General features: G+C 39.9%; 1 protein-coding gene across 9 annotated transcripts in view; it reads left to right on the top strand.

Moving 5' to 3' along the window:
• KAT6B (lysine acetyltransferase 6B) overlaps window positions 1-10,632 on the top strand; it is a 188,342-nt gene extending 177,710 nt beyond the window's left edge. For 5 of the 9 annotated variants that reach the window (XM_073353167.2, XM_073353164.2, XM_073353168.2 and 2 more), the window contains 4 exons: window positions 1,169-1,328; window positions 1,948-2,214; window positions 3,633-3,930; window positions 6,711-10,632. In XM_073353167.2, coding sequence (XP_073209268.2) covers window positions 1,169-1,328; window positions 1,948-2,214; window positions 3,633-3,930; window positions 6,711-9,187 — 3,202 coding nt within the window. In that variant the 3' untranslated portion in view covers window positions 9,188-10,632. The remainder of the gene's footprint in view (window positions 1-1,168; window positions 1,329-1,947; window positions 2,215-3,632; window positions 3,931-6,710) is intronic. The other 4 variants (XM_073353170.2, XM_073353171.2, XM_073353173.2 and 1 more) reach the window with 3 other exon arrangements.
• The last annotated feature ends 4,759 nt before the right edge of the window (window positions 10,633-15,391 follow it).

Genomic DNA, 15,391 nt, shown 5'->3' on the forward strand with positions numbered 1-15,391 from the left:
ACTAGAGAGAGATGAAAAAATACAAGATGCCAACTACACCCATCTGCCCTTCAGTTCATTAACTTTCTTACAGGTATCATGATAGAAGTGGATCCCAAGGAAAACCAAAGGATTGCTCTTTAAGTTGCTCATCTTAGAAAAGAGAGGATATGGGGAATATGACAGAGTTCTATAAAATCATGGATGGTATGGGGAAAGTGAACAGAGAAGTATTACTTACTCCTTCACATAACACAAGAACTAGGGGTCACCCAGTGAAATTAAGAGGTAGCAGGTTTAAAACAAACATCAGGAAGTACTTCTTTCACACAAGGCACATTCAACCTATGGAATTCATTGCCGTAGGTTGTGGTGAAGGCCAAAAGCAAAACTGAGTTCAGAAAAGAATTAGATAAGATTATGGAGGATAGATCCATCAATAGCTGTTAGCCAGGATGGTCAAGGATGCAACCCCATACTCGTGGTGTTCCTAAACTGCCAAGTGCCAGAATCTGGGACTGGATGATAGGGGATAGATCACTCAGAATTGCTGTGCTCTGTTCATTCACTCTGAAGCATCGGGCATTGGCCACTGTCGGAAGCCAGGGTACTGGGCTAGATGGACCATTGGTCTTACCTAGCATGGCCATTCTTATGTATTTATTTCTTCTTTGTTTCTTTTATTAGAATACCTGTATTTGTAATTTGCTTTCCCGCCCAATCATATCCTGTGTACAGGACTGATACTCTAGTCACTAACTTTCCCAGTTTTAAGCACCATGGTCCCATATATATTCTGCTTTGTCCTAATATGTTCCGTATCACAACTGGAGAAAGTTATTCCAGGGATGGGTAAGGTGGCCCTGGGGTCCATGCTCAGACATCTTCCACATGTCTGTGAACATCTACTGCTGCAGGAGCATTCTGTTTTCTCTCCTTTTCCCTATTTAATCCTGTTAATATCTGTCTTTTATCTTGTAAATGATTACGCACATTTTTGTTCTGATGAAAAACACCAGCATGAGCGATATTTCTCCTGCATGCATGTAAGATATATTAATGTGTATATAGTGGTCTCCATCTCCCTCTTTATTTTTACCCAGACCTCTATTTTCCAAAGTAGTTATGTGAGATTGTTTTGCTTTATCTTGATATTTTTCTAACATCAAAAATCCTTTTTGAATTCTAGATTTGTAATAATTAGAAGGGAAAAACTGATCTCAAGCCACATGGAGAAACTGAAAGCTAATCCACGCATCAATGAAGTAGACCCTGAAAGTTTGAGATGGACTCCACTGCTTGTTTCTAATGCTGCGGTTTCTGAAGAAGAGAGGGAAGCTGAAAAAGAGGTAACAGCAGACATTGTCAGTCTGAATTCCTTTCCTTAGGATTTCTTCTCCAGTTTTTACCATTCAGTAGTAAATATATAGCATTGTTTAACATTGTCAGATCTTAGTTATGGGGAAAACTGCTTGTGTGAAACACTTTAGCACTAATCACTTATAACTCAGGGTTTTTGGAGATTGTACAGTAAGTTTTGGAAAATGAATATGAAAACTTAAACTCTGTCTCACTTGCTATGAAGTTGTACTTAAATGATCCTGAAGTAGTCTAGGAGCATGGAATCAGATCAGATTTGGTGCAGAGCTCAAAGGCCGCAGTGTCAATCGATTCTTTGTGTTTATGAACTTGCTCAAAGTGATCCATGTCAGCGGGCATGTAATGTAGTGCTAAAAGACTTAAATCAATTCGCTGCATCATTAATAGTGCTAAATATCCCATGAAATGCAATCTTCTTTGGTTTGTTATCCTAACTGTTGTAAAGGCGCTACTAGATGATTCAGCTGAAATGTTGTTGCTTGGTTAGGCAGCAGTGCTAATCAGGGTCGACTTACTGTAACTCTTTAGCTGAACTTGATATGGCTAATACTGTTTCAGTGACCCATTATTTTAACCCCAACCCTTCAGGCTGAGCGTCTGATGGAACAGGCTAGCTGCTGGGAAAAGGAAGAGCAAGATATATTCTCCACAAGAACTAATAGTAGGCAATCACCTGCAAAAGTACAATCTAAAAATAAATACTTGCGATCTCCAGAGAGTGTGGCAGTGGTTGGAGAGCGAGGGCAATCCACAGAGCAATCTAAAGAAAGCAGTGAGGATGATGAGGGGGATGGGAATCATCAAAGTTCACCTCCCCGGCTGACCAAACCACAATCACTGGCCATAAAAAGAAAGGTATGTTACTTTTAGCACTTTCAGTTAAACTTGTTCAGTGTCCATTACAATCAAACCATGTTTGTCAAAAAGATATAAAAAAAGTGCAGGGTTTTTTTCTGTTTACGAGCTTTGATTAGACTTCTTTTTTTTTTTATCTAAATTGTGTTTGCACACTAAGCCCTTCCTAATTCATAGCTGTTTTCTAGGCAGTTTGGCTTTCCTTTTGACTTATTCATATTGTTATGAAAAAATGGCACTAAACATTAGAATTAGAATTTATTTTTAAACTAATGACTGCCCTCTGCTGTTTAGGGTTGGTACTGATTAAACATTTTAATTGGTTCTTCCATACCCTCACTTGGGTTTTTTTGCCCTTTTGGGATGAAGTCAAATCAATTATGTGTTTTCTCCTGTTACAAGATTAGCAGGATAAAAAGGTCTTTTGCAAGATATGTTAATAAAGCAAATGCATTTTTTAAGACAAATTTGTTTCTCGAAATATTACAACATTTCTATTTTCTTATACAGCGCCTTCTTATTCCAAGAACTAAACCCTCCAAATTCTGCTTAAACTTGAGTATTTAAATTTTTTTCCTGAAAATTATGTAATCATGTTGAATGTTTATTAACTTAATAATTTAAGAACCCATAAATGTTAAGCTACTTGGCTTAATGCATGTATTTACATTGCTTTGGTGAGAAGTTACAGATGAGTGTCCCACTGTGTATATTTTTGGATTAGAGAATTTTAAAGTAAATGTGAATCTTTGAGAAATGAATAGGTAACAGTGGAAATATAACTTAATGAAATTTTAGCTGAACCTGTTCAAACCCTTCTTTTCTACAGCTGCTAAACTGTAACATTCTTTAGTATATTGCTGTTATTTACACCAAGTTTGAGACTTGGACTGTTTGTCTTGGCACTGTGCTGTTTATCATTTTTCTGCTTGTTTGTTTATAAGCAGCATCATAATTTTAAGGAACCTGAAATCTAAAAGCATAAGATGTACATTTGAGTCTTGAAAATGGTTTTGGTGGAAATATGAGCCACTAAGTATATAACCAGGTGTTTGTAAGCATAAATATTTTATATACTACTATTGTGAATTTTTATTTGTTTAACCAGAGTAGAGGCTGGAAGCCAACCATAAACTATAGATATTAATTTTCACCTTCATAAAACAAAGACCACAGTGTGCATTCTGTCTCAGATGGCACACGCTCATTGCTTAACTGTATGGGTTTAGTATATAGCAGTAAAAAAATCTAATCTAGATTTAAAAGTGTAACATAAGGTAACTTCTAAATTGATAAATAGATTAGACCATCATAAACGCATTTCACAAAAATTAATTTGTTCTCTATGTACCAAGTCAGGTAACTCCTCCTGGACTCTAACAATTCATTGTTATATTTTTTGGAATTTCTTTTTTTAGAGACCTTTCATCTTGAAAAAGAAAAGGGGTCGTAAACGCAGAAGGATTAATAGTAGTGTTACAACAGAGACAATTTCTGAAACCACAGAGGTGTTGAACGAGCCCTTTGATCACTCAGATGAAGAGCGGCCCATGCCACAGCTGGAACCTACTTGTGAGATAGATGGGGAAGATGATGACTTAAAGCCTGTGATCAGAAAAGTATTCCAGTATCAACCTGGTAGGCAGAACCAGGAGGAAGAGGAGGACAAAGGGGAGAAAGACAATCGTTGTTATAAAAATGATGTTCAGTGTAGAAGTAAGTTGAACATTATTTTTAAACTATGTTCAAGTTAACTTGTTACTTGGGATTCAAAGGCAACACTTGCTTTTGTAGTTAACTAGCTGGTTTGTGACCAGCTTTTCGGAGCTGTTGAAATTTTTACATTTCACAATCAAAATAACATGCATTTTTACTAATGCGCCATCCCTCTGAGATATGCTTTACGCTATTAGTCCCACTTTATCTGCTTGCTTTGTGTAATAGCTTGAGGCATGTTGCTTTTTTTTCAGTATTTTTAGTGTTTAATTTTTCGGCTCTCTCTCTCTGTCCTGTTATAGCTTGTTCAGTACATTAACCTCAGTTCATTACTCCTGTTCAGGAGAAAATTAGCAGGTTTTGTTTCAGTTTGGGGTATTCATGTTTTTACCATTTGGGAAAGAACAAAAATAAAATCTTGTATATCTACAACAGGCCTCATCATACTTTTCCAGAGAAAACCAGGGGATCTCTTTCTCTTTAGTTTGTTTTGTGAAACCATTATCTACAAAAAGCAAGAGATAGTTGATACCAATGACTTTTTTTTTTTTTTTGCACTCAGTATTGACACCAATTTAGTTATGAGAACTACTGAAATCTGCCTAGTTCCCCAGGAACAATATGTCCTCTTCACTTTAGTTTGGCAGTTCTGCAAGGCTATATTAATAAACTCTGAGACCTCACATTCTTCCACCATGAGCACCCAGAGACTTCCCTTTCCATCTTTCAAAATAGCCTGGGGCTGTTTAAGCACTGGCACAGCTGCCAAAATCCTGGGTTCTTCTGTTGATTTGTAGGGAGGTGTTTGGTTCTAGGATCCCAGGTCTTCCCTAAAAAGTGTACAACAATTTATTTAATGTACATTTTAACAGCTGCTCATCAAGTTAGATTTCAAGGATATTGCCCAGCTGGAAAGCTAAAGGATGTAATGTGTATTCACCAATGAGCAATTTTGGGAAAATCTTCATCTCTCTCCCTCTTAACTCTCAGATGAAAACATCAGTTTAATTCCAATTTTGGAGTGAATTATGGATTCCGACATATAAACTCTTTTCTCTCAAAAGCTGCAGGTACCTCTTTGGTACTGGAGAACTAATAGTTCTCAGGACATGTCAGGAAGTTAAATTTTTGTGTTGCCCAACTAAGAGATCATCTGCTGATGCCTGGTTTGCACACAGCTTTTGTACCATATAACTCTGTTGGTTAGGGGTGTGATAGTCTACCAATATAGTTACACTAATACAGTAGTTCTCAAACCTTTGTACTGTTGACCCCTTTCACACAGCAAGCCTCTGAGTGTGACACCCCCATCCCTCACCTTATAAATTAAAAACACTTTTTTTATATTTAACACCATTATAAATGCTGGAGGAAAAGCAGGGTTTGGGGTGGAGGCTGACAACTCACAACCCCCATGTAATAACCTCGCAACCCCCATGTAATAACCTCACAACCCCCTTAGGGGTCCCGACCTCCAGTTTGGGAACCCCTGCACTAGTACAACCCCTAGTGTGGATGCTGTTTTACCTGTGTAAAGATGCCTTATAATGGTATAGTTTATCCCACTTCCTGTACAGAAATAAACTGTGCTGGTGTAAGCACACTTATATTTATAAAATTGCATCCCCAGTAGTGGGGTTGTACTGCTGTAACTATACTGGTATTTGTGTATAGATGAGACCTAAGAGTCTAGTTCACATAACCCAACTGTTGCCATGCTTTTGGAGTAACCCTTTCAGTGGGAGGTAGTATTTAAGAGTGTAACGCTTTTTCTGAAGCTGTGTCTTTGAAGGCAGCAATATTCAACACGGAAATAGGTTTCATTCTAATTGTTTTTGTGATTAATTGAATTGGTTGATTTTTTTAATTTTGTCTCTGCTTTCAATTTTATTTAGTTCTGTTTCAGAATATGTTTTTGCATGGAATCTCCCCCCACATTTTGGTTTGTATTGCAAGACACTTCTTGTGAGGAGGAAAAGTTATTTTCCTTTTTCAGCACTGGAGCAATAATTTCTGTGCATCGAACTCAGCATTTCTGTGCATCGAACACTTCCTAGAGTTAGAGCTCCTTTGTGTATCCAGTGGCTGTATCATTTCTGCAATAACAAAAAGGATGTAGTCATGCATTCCATATCTAGATAATGAGAGTTGATATCCATCTTTTATAAAGGTGCATATTACTGTATAGAGGGGTGCATGTATGTGAGCTCTTGTGTGTAAAAATCACTCTGGGGTTAGTTTATCTCACTAGTGGGAGAGATTAACAATTGTAAACTTTGTAGCATTCTGTTTTATTCTGCAAATTAGCTTTGTATTCTATTTGTCCACCACATTTTATAAATACCACAAGGTGAGGCGATAGTTTATATTAAATCAAAGGTTTGTAGGGTACATTTTCTGCAGTTTAAAATTGTTTTTTGCTTAAAATTCTTTCAGGAAGTATCAGGTAGCATTTTTAAATACATATATAGTTATGAGGCTGACTGTTATAGTGCTACAAATAAGGTGTCTGTCTACATTTATTCAGCTAGTATGCTCTAATGTTTAAAACTCTTGTGTAGTTTTACTGAGTGGGAAGCAGTGTGCCTACTTACTGTCATGTGTGGTTAGATTAAGAGTATCTATTTATTGGCAGTATAACTTTTGTTTAATTAGCTAAAGTTTTTTTAAGAATGTATAAGTTAATTTTGGATTAATCAGTTCTGTCTGTTGATAGAAATGGATTTGTTTATGCAAACTAAGACCTTTTTTCTCTTTTCTCTGTTCTCTGCTTCCCAAAGACAACACAGAGGATGTAGCTGTTTTGGAAGAAAGCACGAAAGACAATCCTGAACCTTTGAGGTGTAAACAGGGCTGGCCCAAAGGAGTGAAGCGTGGTCCATCTAAGTGGAGGCAGAACAAAGAAAGAAAGCCTGGTTTTAAACTTAATTTATACACCCCACCTGAGACTCCTATGGAACCTGACTACCAGGTAATAGTAGAGGAACAGAAGCAAGTATCTGAAGACAAGCCCTGCCAAGTTCCTGCTATTGCAGAAGAGGAGATTAAAGAGCCTGTTAAGAATTTGCAGCCTCAAGATGAGGTAAAAGAGCTGGAACCTGAGCTTCTAAACCCACCCAGTGAACACTTCGAAATCATAGAAAATGATCTAATGAAAGTAGAGGAAGAAGAAAGAAATGTAGAGGAAGATGTCAGTGCAAAAAATCAAGATAAAGACCCACAGAAGGAAATGTATGCGCAAAAAGATGAGCCTGAGCATTTGGATGATCATGAAGAGGAGGAGGAAGAAGAGGAAGAACCGTCTCACAATGAGGATCATGATGCAGATGATGAAGATGATAGCCATATGGGTTCAACAGAAGTGGAGAAAGAGGAGTTACCAGGAGAAGCCTTCAAAGAAGTGCTAGAGAACCAGGAGTCTTTTTTAGACCTAAATGTACAAACTGGTAATTCAAATCAGGAAGACTTAATGGACTGTGGTGTTGACCTTGCAGCTGAGTGTGAAGGTGACCATAAAGAGCTTACTGCAGATTCAGGGCCTGTGCCTGAATCTGATTACGATCATACAGATAATAATCAGGACCAAAAGGAGAGTGAAGAATTAAATTCTGATTTCAAGGAAGAAAGTACTGAAACTATGGAGATTGATTCAGAGACAGTACAAGCAGTCCAGTCTCTAACCCAGGAAACAAGTGAACAGGAAGATGCATTTCAGGACTGTTCAGAGACGCAAGAGGCATGTAGAAGCCTGCAGAATTATACTCATACTGACCAAAGTCCACAAATGACCACACTGGATGATTGCCAACAATCTGACCACAGTAGCCCAGTCTCATCTGTCCATTCTCATCCTAGCCAGTCAGTTCGTTCCGTTAATAGTCCAAACGTTCCTCCATTAGAGAACAGTTATACTCAAATCAGCCCAGATCAAAGTGCCATCTCTGTGCCATCTTTACAGAACATGGAGACCAGCCCAATGATGGATGTCCCATCAGTGTCTGATCATTCACAGCAAGTTGTGGATAGTGGGTTTAGTGATCTAGGAAGCATCGAGAGCACAACGGAAAACTATGAAAACCCAAGCAGTTACGATTCTACAATGGGAAGTAGCATCTGTGGAAACAACTCTTCCCAAAACAGTTGCTCGTATAGCAACCTTACATCTAGTAACTTAACACAGAGTAGCTGTGCAGTGACACAGCAAATGTCTAATATTAATGGAAGCTGCAGTATGATGCAACAAACCAACATCAATTCTCCTCCTACCTGTAATGTAAAATCTCCTCAAGGCTGTGTTGTTGAAAGGCCACCGAGCAGCAACCAACAGTTATCTCAATGTAGCATGGCTGCTAATTTTACACCACCTATGCAGTTAACTGAAATCCCAGAGACTGGCAATGCCAACATTGGCCTATATGAAAGAATGGGTCAGAGTGAATTTGGAGCAGGGCATTACCCACAGCCATCTGCCACTTTTAGCCTTGCCAAACTGCAACAGTTAACTAACACACTTATGGATCATTCATTGCCTTACAGCCATTCAGCTGCTGTAACTTCCTATGCAAACAGTGCCTCTTTGTCCACACCCTTAAGTAACACAGGGCTTGTTCAGCTTTCTCAATCTCCACACACTGTTCCTGGAGGACCCCAAGCACAGGCTACTATGACCCCGCCCCCTAATCTTACTCCACCTCCCATGAATTTGCCTCCTCCCCTTTTGCAGCGTAACATGGCAGCATCAAATATTGGAATATCCCATACCCAAAGACTGCAAACTCAGATGGCCAGCAAAGGCCACGTGTCTGTGAGAACCAAATCAGCCCCTCTGCCCCCAGCGGCAGCAGCCCATCAGTCACAAATCTATGGGCGTGCTTCACAGACTGTGGCCATGCAAGGACCCGCACGGACCTTAACAATGCAACGTGGTATGAATATGAGTGTAAATTTGATGCCAGCCCCCGCTTATAATGTCAATTCAGTGAACATGAATATGAACACCCTTAATGCTATGAACGGATATAGTATGTCCCAGCCCATGATGAACAGCGGATATCATAGTAACCACGGATATATGAATCAAACAGCCCAGTACCCTATGCAGATGCAGATGGGAATGATGGGAACTCAGCCATATGCACAGCAACCAATGCAGACAACACCACACAGTAACATGATGTACACTCCTCCAGGGCATCATGGCTACATGAATACTGGCATGTCTAAACAGTCTCTTAATGGATCCTACATGAGAAGGTAGGCTCTTTGGAGAGTCAGATTACCAAACTGGCGTATTGGATTGATCTGCACAAATAGGAGAGTACGATTTCAAAACCAGCAATTGGTGTGAATGCAAAAACATTTGTTGGCACCATGTTAAAAGCTGTATGCAGCAGAAAGCCTTATACAAGTTCTTTTTTTCTTTCTTTCTTTCTTAAACCTCTCTTTTTTTTTTTGTTGATTTTGTTTTGGGGGGGGCTGGGAAGTTGTTTTGGTTTTTTAATTTTAACTGAAGTTCTCTGGAAAGGAAGAATTCTTTCTACGAACTGCAATTACACAGCAGCCAATGGTTCAGAGCCATTTTATGTGCCTGCTCCCATTAAAAATGTGGATACATAGACTCCAAAACTTAGTACTGGACCCTGAGCTTTCTCTCCACTTTCCCCCACATGTAAATGCCTTTTAGCATTTCATTTATTGTACATTTTGTTTCTTAAGGTGACACTTCCGCATGCCGCTAATGTCTTTGTTAGTGACAGTGCATTTTGTAGTACTGTACAAGTGTTGTGCTTAACAGTAAGCCATTTCTTAAGTTTTTTGCCTTGATTAGGTTACCCTAGTTTGAGGGTAAAAAAACAAAACTATATTTTTGTTAATTATAAAACTTGTAAAAATAAAAAAAACTGTAAAAGCTATTCACATTTTTGTTAGTTCAAAGGGTTTTATTGCTAAATGTTTGGTGTAAAGTTGAGACTCTTTTCCATTTTTGGTGACTGATTTCTGTTGGGTTTTTTTTCCGGGGGGGGGGGAATAAAAAGGCAGCTTTCTGTTTTATAATTACAGACTTTTGTTGACAGAATGAAGCATATCTCAGTGTTTATTTGTCATGTTTTGAAACATTTTCACATATGTCCAAATACTTGGCAGGATTTTAAAAAATAGTGAATTTGGTGTAAAGTTGCTATTTTATGGAAATGCCTCTAACTTTACATTTTCATTCCATCTGTAGATTTTTCTATCTTTATAAAATATTGAAGTTATTTTTTAAGGGAAAAAAATAGAGCAGTAGCGTGTGAATAGTTCAAACTAAGCTTACAGATCGCATGTAAAAAGGCAAAAGTTATGTGTCTGTTTATATTGCTTCCCTTTTTTGTAGCCTTTGTACCTGTACAGAGTGACTGTAAGGGCCGAGCAGAAGAGGCTTGATACATGTGTAAAATAGGACCCAGTGACACTCTTGTATTTATCTGTTATCTTTTTAGTCAGTCACTTAAAAAAAAAACAAAAAAAAACCAACAACCCCAAGCTGTACATTTTAACATAAAATAAATTATGATGAGCCATTTTTAGCCTCTTGTGTTTGTCATAGTCTGATGTTGCATGGAAAATTATCACTTTGCCTTACCGTGTTCATTACAGATCTCTTTGACTAGGGGGCCTGCTCCAAAGCCTCTTAAAGTCAATGGGTTTTGGATTAGGCCTTTAAAGGTTAAATGTAGATTACACTTCACAACCGGGTATACTTTGTGAAAATAAAAATATCTAGGATAATTAAAAAATAACTTGAATAAAACAAAATATTGAATAATTACATATATAAGACATTACCAAATATTTAATGAATGTGGACTACTTTTCTTTAAAAAAAAAAAAAAAAGAAAGTTGTTACTTTGTTAAAAGGCTGTTTTACTGTTGTGTACACAGCGTTTGTGCTGAGCCGTCTCTCAATATTAAACCTGCATTCCCTTTGGTCCTTTTGACTACTATCTTCAGTTACAATGGAGAGTTATCCAGTTTCCAAGATGTTTTGAACATCCAGAACTGAACTTGCCTCACAGTATTGCATATTTAAACAACTTTGCCCTGGCAATTGTAGATATATAAAAATTGAAAATGTCTCATAAATGCAGCCATAATGAAATGTGTCTTTCAAATCGAGGTCAGGTGCATGTGAAACAAAACCACAGAAAAGATGTATCTTTATGAGAATTTCTAAAAATGTTTCTGCGCTTAAAGCTGATATTGATTTTTTGCATAATTTGAGTTTTAAAACATGGTAGACGTAATAAAATCATCAGCCATCTTAATTCATCATTGAAAAACATCTATAAAAGAAGCTTCATAGTTGGGCATCTAACTGCTCAAAAGTCAGAAATGTGTGTGTTACTTAACAAAAACAACACCCCTTAATACTTATGTCCAGTGTGTTCAGATTAAGGCCCTGGTCCTGCAGGCTCTTACACATGTGAGTATCTTTATATGTCTGAGTCATCCCGTTTGAATTTGATGGGGCTACTCGTGTGAAGTTACTTCACATATGTAGGTGTGTGCATGAACAGGGGCTATGGTGATTGTGAGAATCATAACTTTGAACCCCTGTCTCTTGGGAGTTTCAACTGTCAACCATAATGCTGCATTAAGGACATGACTGCAAAGACTTACACACATGCTTAACTTTATACACTCTGAATAGTCCTGTTGAAACCAGTGGGACTATGTATAGTGCATAAAACTAAACACTTGCCTATGTCTTTAGAGGAGCAGCATCTGCTGTAATGTTTTTGCCGTAGCCTCTTTATTTTTAGGGAAATACAACAAAGACAAAGAGAAATGAAGAGAAAACTGTGCTTATTTCAATGTGTGATGGGAGATTAACACATGCAGGTTTGTGTGTGCGTGTAAATTTCTAAACTGGAGCTCTGCAGCTGTGTGTGTTAAATGATTGCACAGTGAAATAGAAGCAGCATATTATGTGACTTGTATTTGTATATTTATATGAAATCAAAAATAAAGACAACTGGGCCTTACCCACTGCTGTGCGACACCAGTTTTGCAGCACTGTTCACGCCAGGTCCAGCTGTTGTTTTGGTGTGTGGCGCTCTGGCCCTGAGCATGCTGAGTCTAGAATATTGCGAGAGCTCAGCATTGTAATATATGATTGAAAGTTTCATGAAAAATTGTGTACTGTGTGCACATAATAAATACTTAATTTCAGAAACAAATTACTTTCAGAAGGACAAGTGCTTTTGACATCTTTTGAGTTCTTCTTTTGTGGCATTTATACACTGACAACTCTGCTTTATAAAACTCTCCTGTCTTCCTAGATAGATCTGCTCCATGTGTATATTCAGTGTCACTCACCTCTGCTCACTTTAGTAACAAAGAAGTTTTCACTTCTTTTTACTCCTGTTATCCGTGAAGAACCGACATAGCGAAGAGAGTATCAGCTGGATTCTCTTCAATGAAGTGGATCAACAGAATTATTTGCTGACTTGTAATCAGCATTCCCTGTGGGGACCATGAGTTTTGCACAGATGCTATTGCAGGAATAATCAAAAGAACATGGGGTTGCTAGAGTGTGAAGAGGGCCTAATTAGGACAGCAGAACCTTTTATTATGGCTGGTGGTGTGAAAGATGGAAAGAACCCCAACTCTGAACCTCTGGTGAGTTTGCATGGCTGGCAGTTAGGTCAGATCTACACTCTCAGCTTGTGCTAGAAAAGTTTTATATTGGTCAGAAATATACGGTGTGATCCCTGATTCATAGGTGCTGACTTCTCCCAACAGTGGGTGCTCGACTCTCCCCTGCCCCCAGCCCTGCCCCGCCCTGCCCCCATTCCAACCCCTTCCCCAAAGTCCCTGCCCCAACTCCACCCCCTCCCTGCCCCTATTCCAACTCCTTCCCCAAATCCCCACCCTGGCCCCACCTCTTTCCCACTTCCTCCCCTGAGTGTGCCACATTCCCACTCCTCCCCCACCTTCCAAGCACACTGCCAAACAGCTGTTTGGTGACAGCAAGGCAGGAAGCACTGGGAGGTAGGCAGAGGAGCAGGGACGCGACGCGCTCAGAGGAGGAGGAGGTGGGGCGCAGGGCAGGGAGCTTGGCTGCTGGTGGGGGCAAAGCACCCACTGATTTTTCCCTGTGATTTTTCCCACGGAGTCAGCGCCTATGCCCTGATTGATATAGCTGTAAACAGTGTAGATCAGGGATTGGCAACCTTTGGCATGTGGCCAGCCAGGGAAATCCGCTGGCGGGCCAGGACGGTTTGTTTACCTAAAGCGTCCGCAGGTTTGGCCAATCGCAGCTCCCACTGGCCTCGGTTTGCCATTCCAGGCCAGTGGGGGCTGTGGGAAGCAGCGGCCAGCACATCCCTCAGCCCACGCTGCTTCCCGCAGCCCCCATTGGCCTGGAACGGCAAACCGTGGCCAGTGGGAGCTGCAATGGGCCCAATCTGTGGATGCTGCAGGTAAACAAATAGTCCCGGCCCTCCAGTGGCTTTCCCTGACGGGCCACGTGCCAAAGGTTGCCAATCCCTGGTGTAGATGCAGATTTACTGGCAAAACTGCCTTTGCCAGTATAGCTTATTTTGCTGTGGGAGTGGGGGCTGGAATAAGCTATATAGCGAAACGCTCCTAGTATAAACCGAGCCCATTTGACGTGCAAGCCATTAAATGCCAATGCACTGAAACACCACTCTCCCCAAGATGCCAGTTTTGCTCAGTCTTTTGTCAGTCAATCAGTGCTAAGTGATTAGCACTGCACTTTAAGATTGGGCTAGTTTAACCAAATTAAAAAGACCCAACCTGTGAGCTAATCCTGTTGGAAGGAATGTAATATCAACAGAAAGCATGTATTGTGTAATCAGTCCCAGACACACAAAGCTTTTAATAAATCCACTGTCCCTAAATCTGCACATAATGAGTTTTTACCAGTAAATTAACTAGCTGTCACTCAGATTGGCTGATACAAAACTCCATTTGGTATATTATAAATAGATAATGAGAATGGTGACGGTGGAATAATCCAGCAAACTGCCATAGTAAGGGAGGGGTCACGCTGCTACATCCTATGGCTATATGAATTTACGTATTACTGATACAAAAACGAGTAACTGATGCAGCAAAGATCTTTTGATTGTTTTTACACATAGGAAGCATGTGCATGTCTAATAAATCCATTATTATAGTGATTATTAGGGACTGGATGGCTTGTGGGATTGGTAATGGCAGATGAAGACTTCCTCTCTCTCAGTGCAAATGAAGCCCAGATCAGTAATGATCAAGAAGGTCAGGAAGCGGGAGGGTTTTGTGACTAACGTGCAGAATGGGGTTTTATTTCTGGTGGTGCCAGAACCTTTATATATAACGTCGGCATGTCACTTAGCCTCTTTGTCTCTCATTTCCCCCCTCACTAAAATAGGGATAATGAGTGATAAGTTTGAATAACTCATGTTTGTAAAAGCACATTGAGATACTTTGATGGAAGGTGCTATAGAAAAAGTATTTTCTGTTGCCTGGTTGCCATTGCTGCAGACTATTGGCATAGTCCTTTTTCATTGTCAGGCAGGTGGCAACCAATCATAATACAGCAAAACACCTGTCCTGCGTCAGGATTCCGGATGTTTGTTTCTTTCTCAGCCAATTTGCTTCCTACCTCTTATTATGATTTTTTATTTATATGTAGTCTCACAGTGCCTTGGAGCCCCAGTCGTGGCCCATTGTGCTAGGTGCTGTACAAACACAGTACAGAAAGACCCAACGAGCTGACAATCTAAGTATGGAGACAGACAGATGGGAATTACATGGAAACAATGAGACAATATTGTCTAACTGGACGAGACAGGTGGGGGAAGGGCAATGTGACCAATGAGATGGTGGCAAACATGATGTTAGTTCCGCGGTTGTTAGGGTGTTTTTTTTTTTAATGGGTGGCTTTACGTAGGAGGGGTTGAGCTAAAGGGAAAGAAAAGGGAAAGGGAGTGGTGGGGGGGGGCAGAGGGAAGAGTAAGGCAGGGCAGGTATGGAATAAAACTGGTGAAGAGGCTGTGGGGGTAGGAGTTGGAGCGAACAGCCAGTCAGCAGGGCAAAGACAGAACTTCTAGCAGTTTGACTGGACTGTCCAGAGTTCCTTGAGTTGGCTGTTCCTGCTCCTGCCGGAGACTTTGGCTGGCTGTTCTCTGCACCATTTTTTATAATCTCTTCCTTTTCCCACATCCTTGTTAGGATGATGATGATTTTTCATTCTTTTTGTGCCGAACATTGTATTGATTTTACTCACTGGACCAAGCACTCATTTCCTAGGGAGCAGCACCCAGAAGAGTTCTCCAGACTTAGATGGAGAACAACCAACTTGGCCCTTCCAGTGATATTTTTAGAGCCCTCAAGGTACTGACTCTAATCAGTTCCTTTTAGGAGAACTTGTTTTTATCTTTATGGTACGATGGCAACTTGCAGATTCCTAATA

This window comes from Lepidochelys kempii, chromosome 7 (genome assembly GCF_965140285.1).
Source record: "Lepidochelys kempii isolate rLepKem1 chromosome 7, rLepKem1.hap1, whole genome shotgun sequence".
Lineage (NCBI taxonomy): Eukaryota > Metazoa > Chordata > Testudines > Cheloniidae > Lepidochelys > Lepidochelys kempii.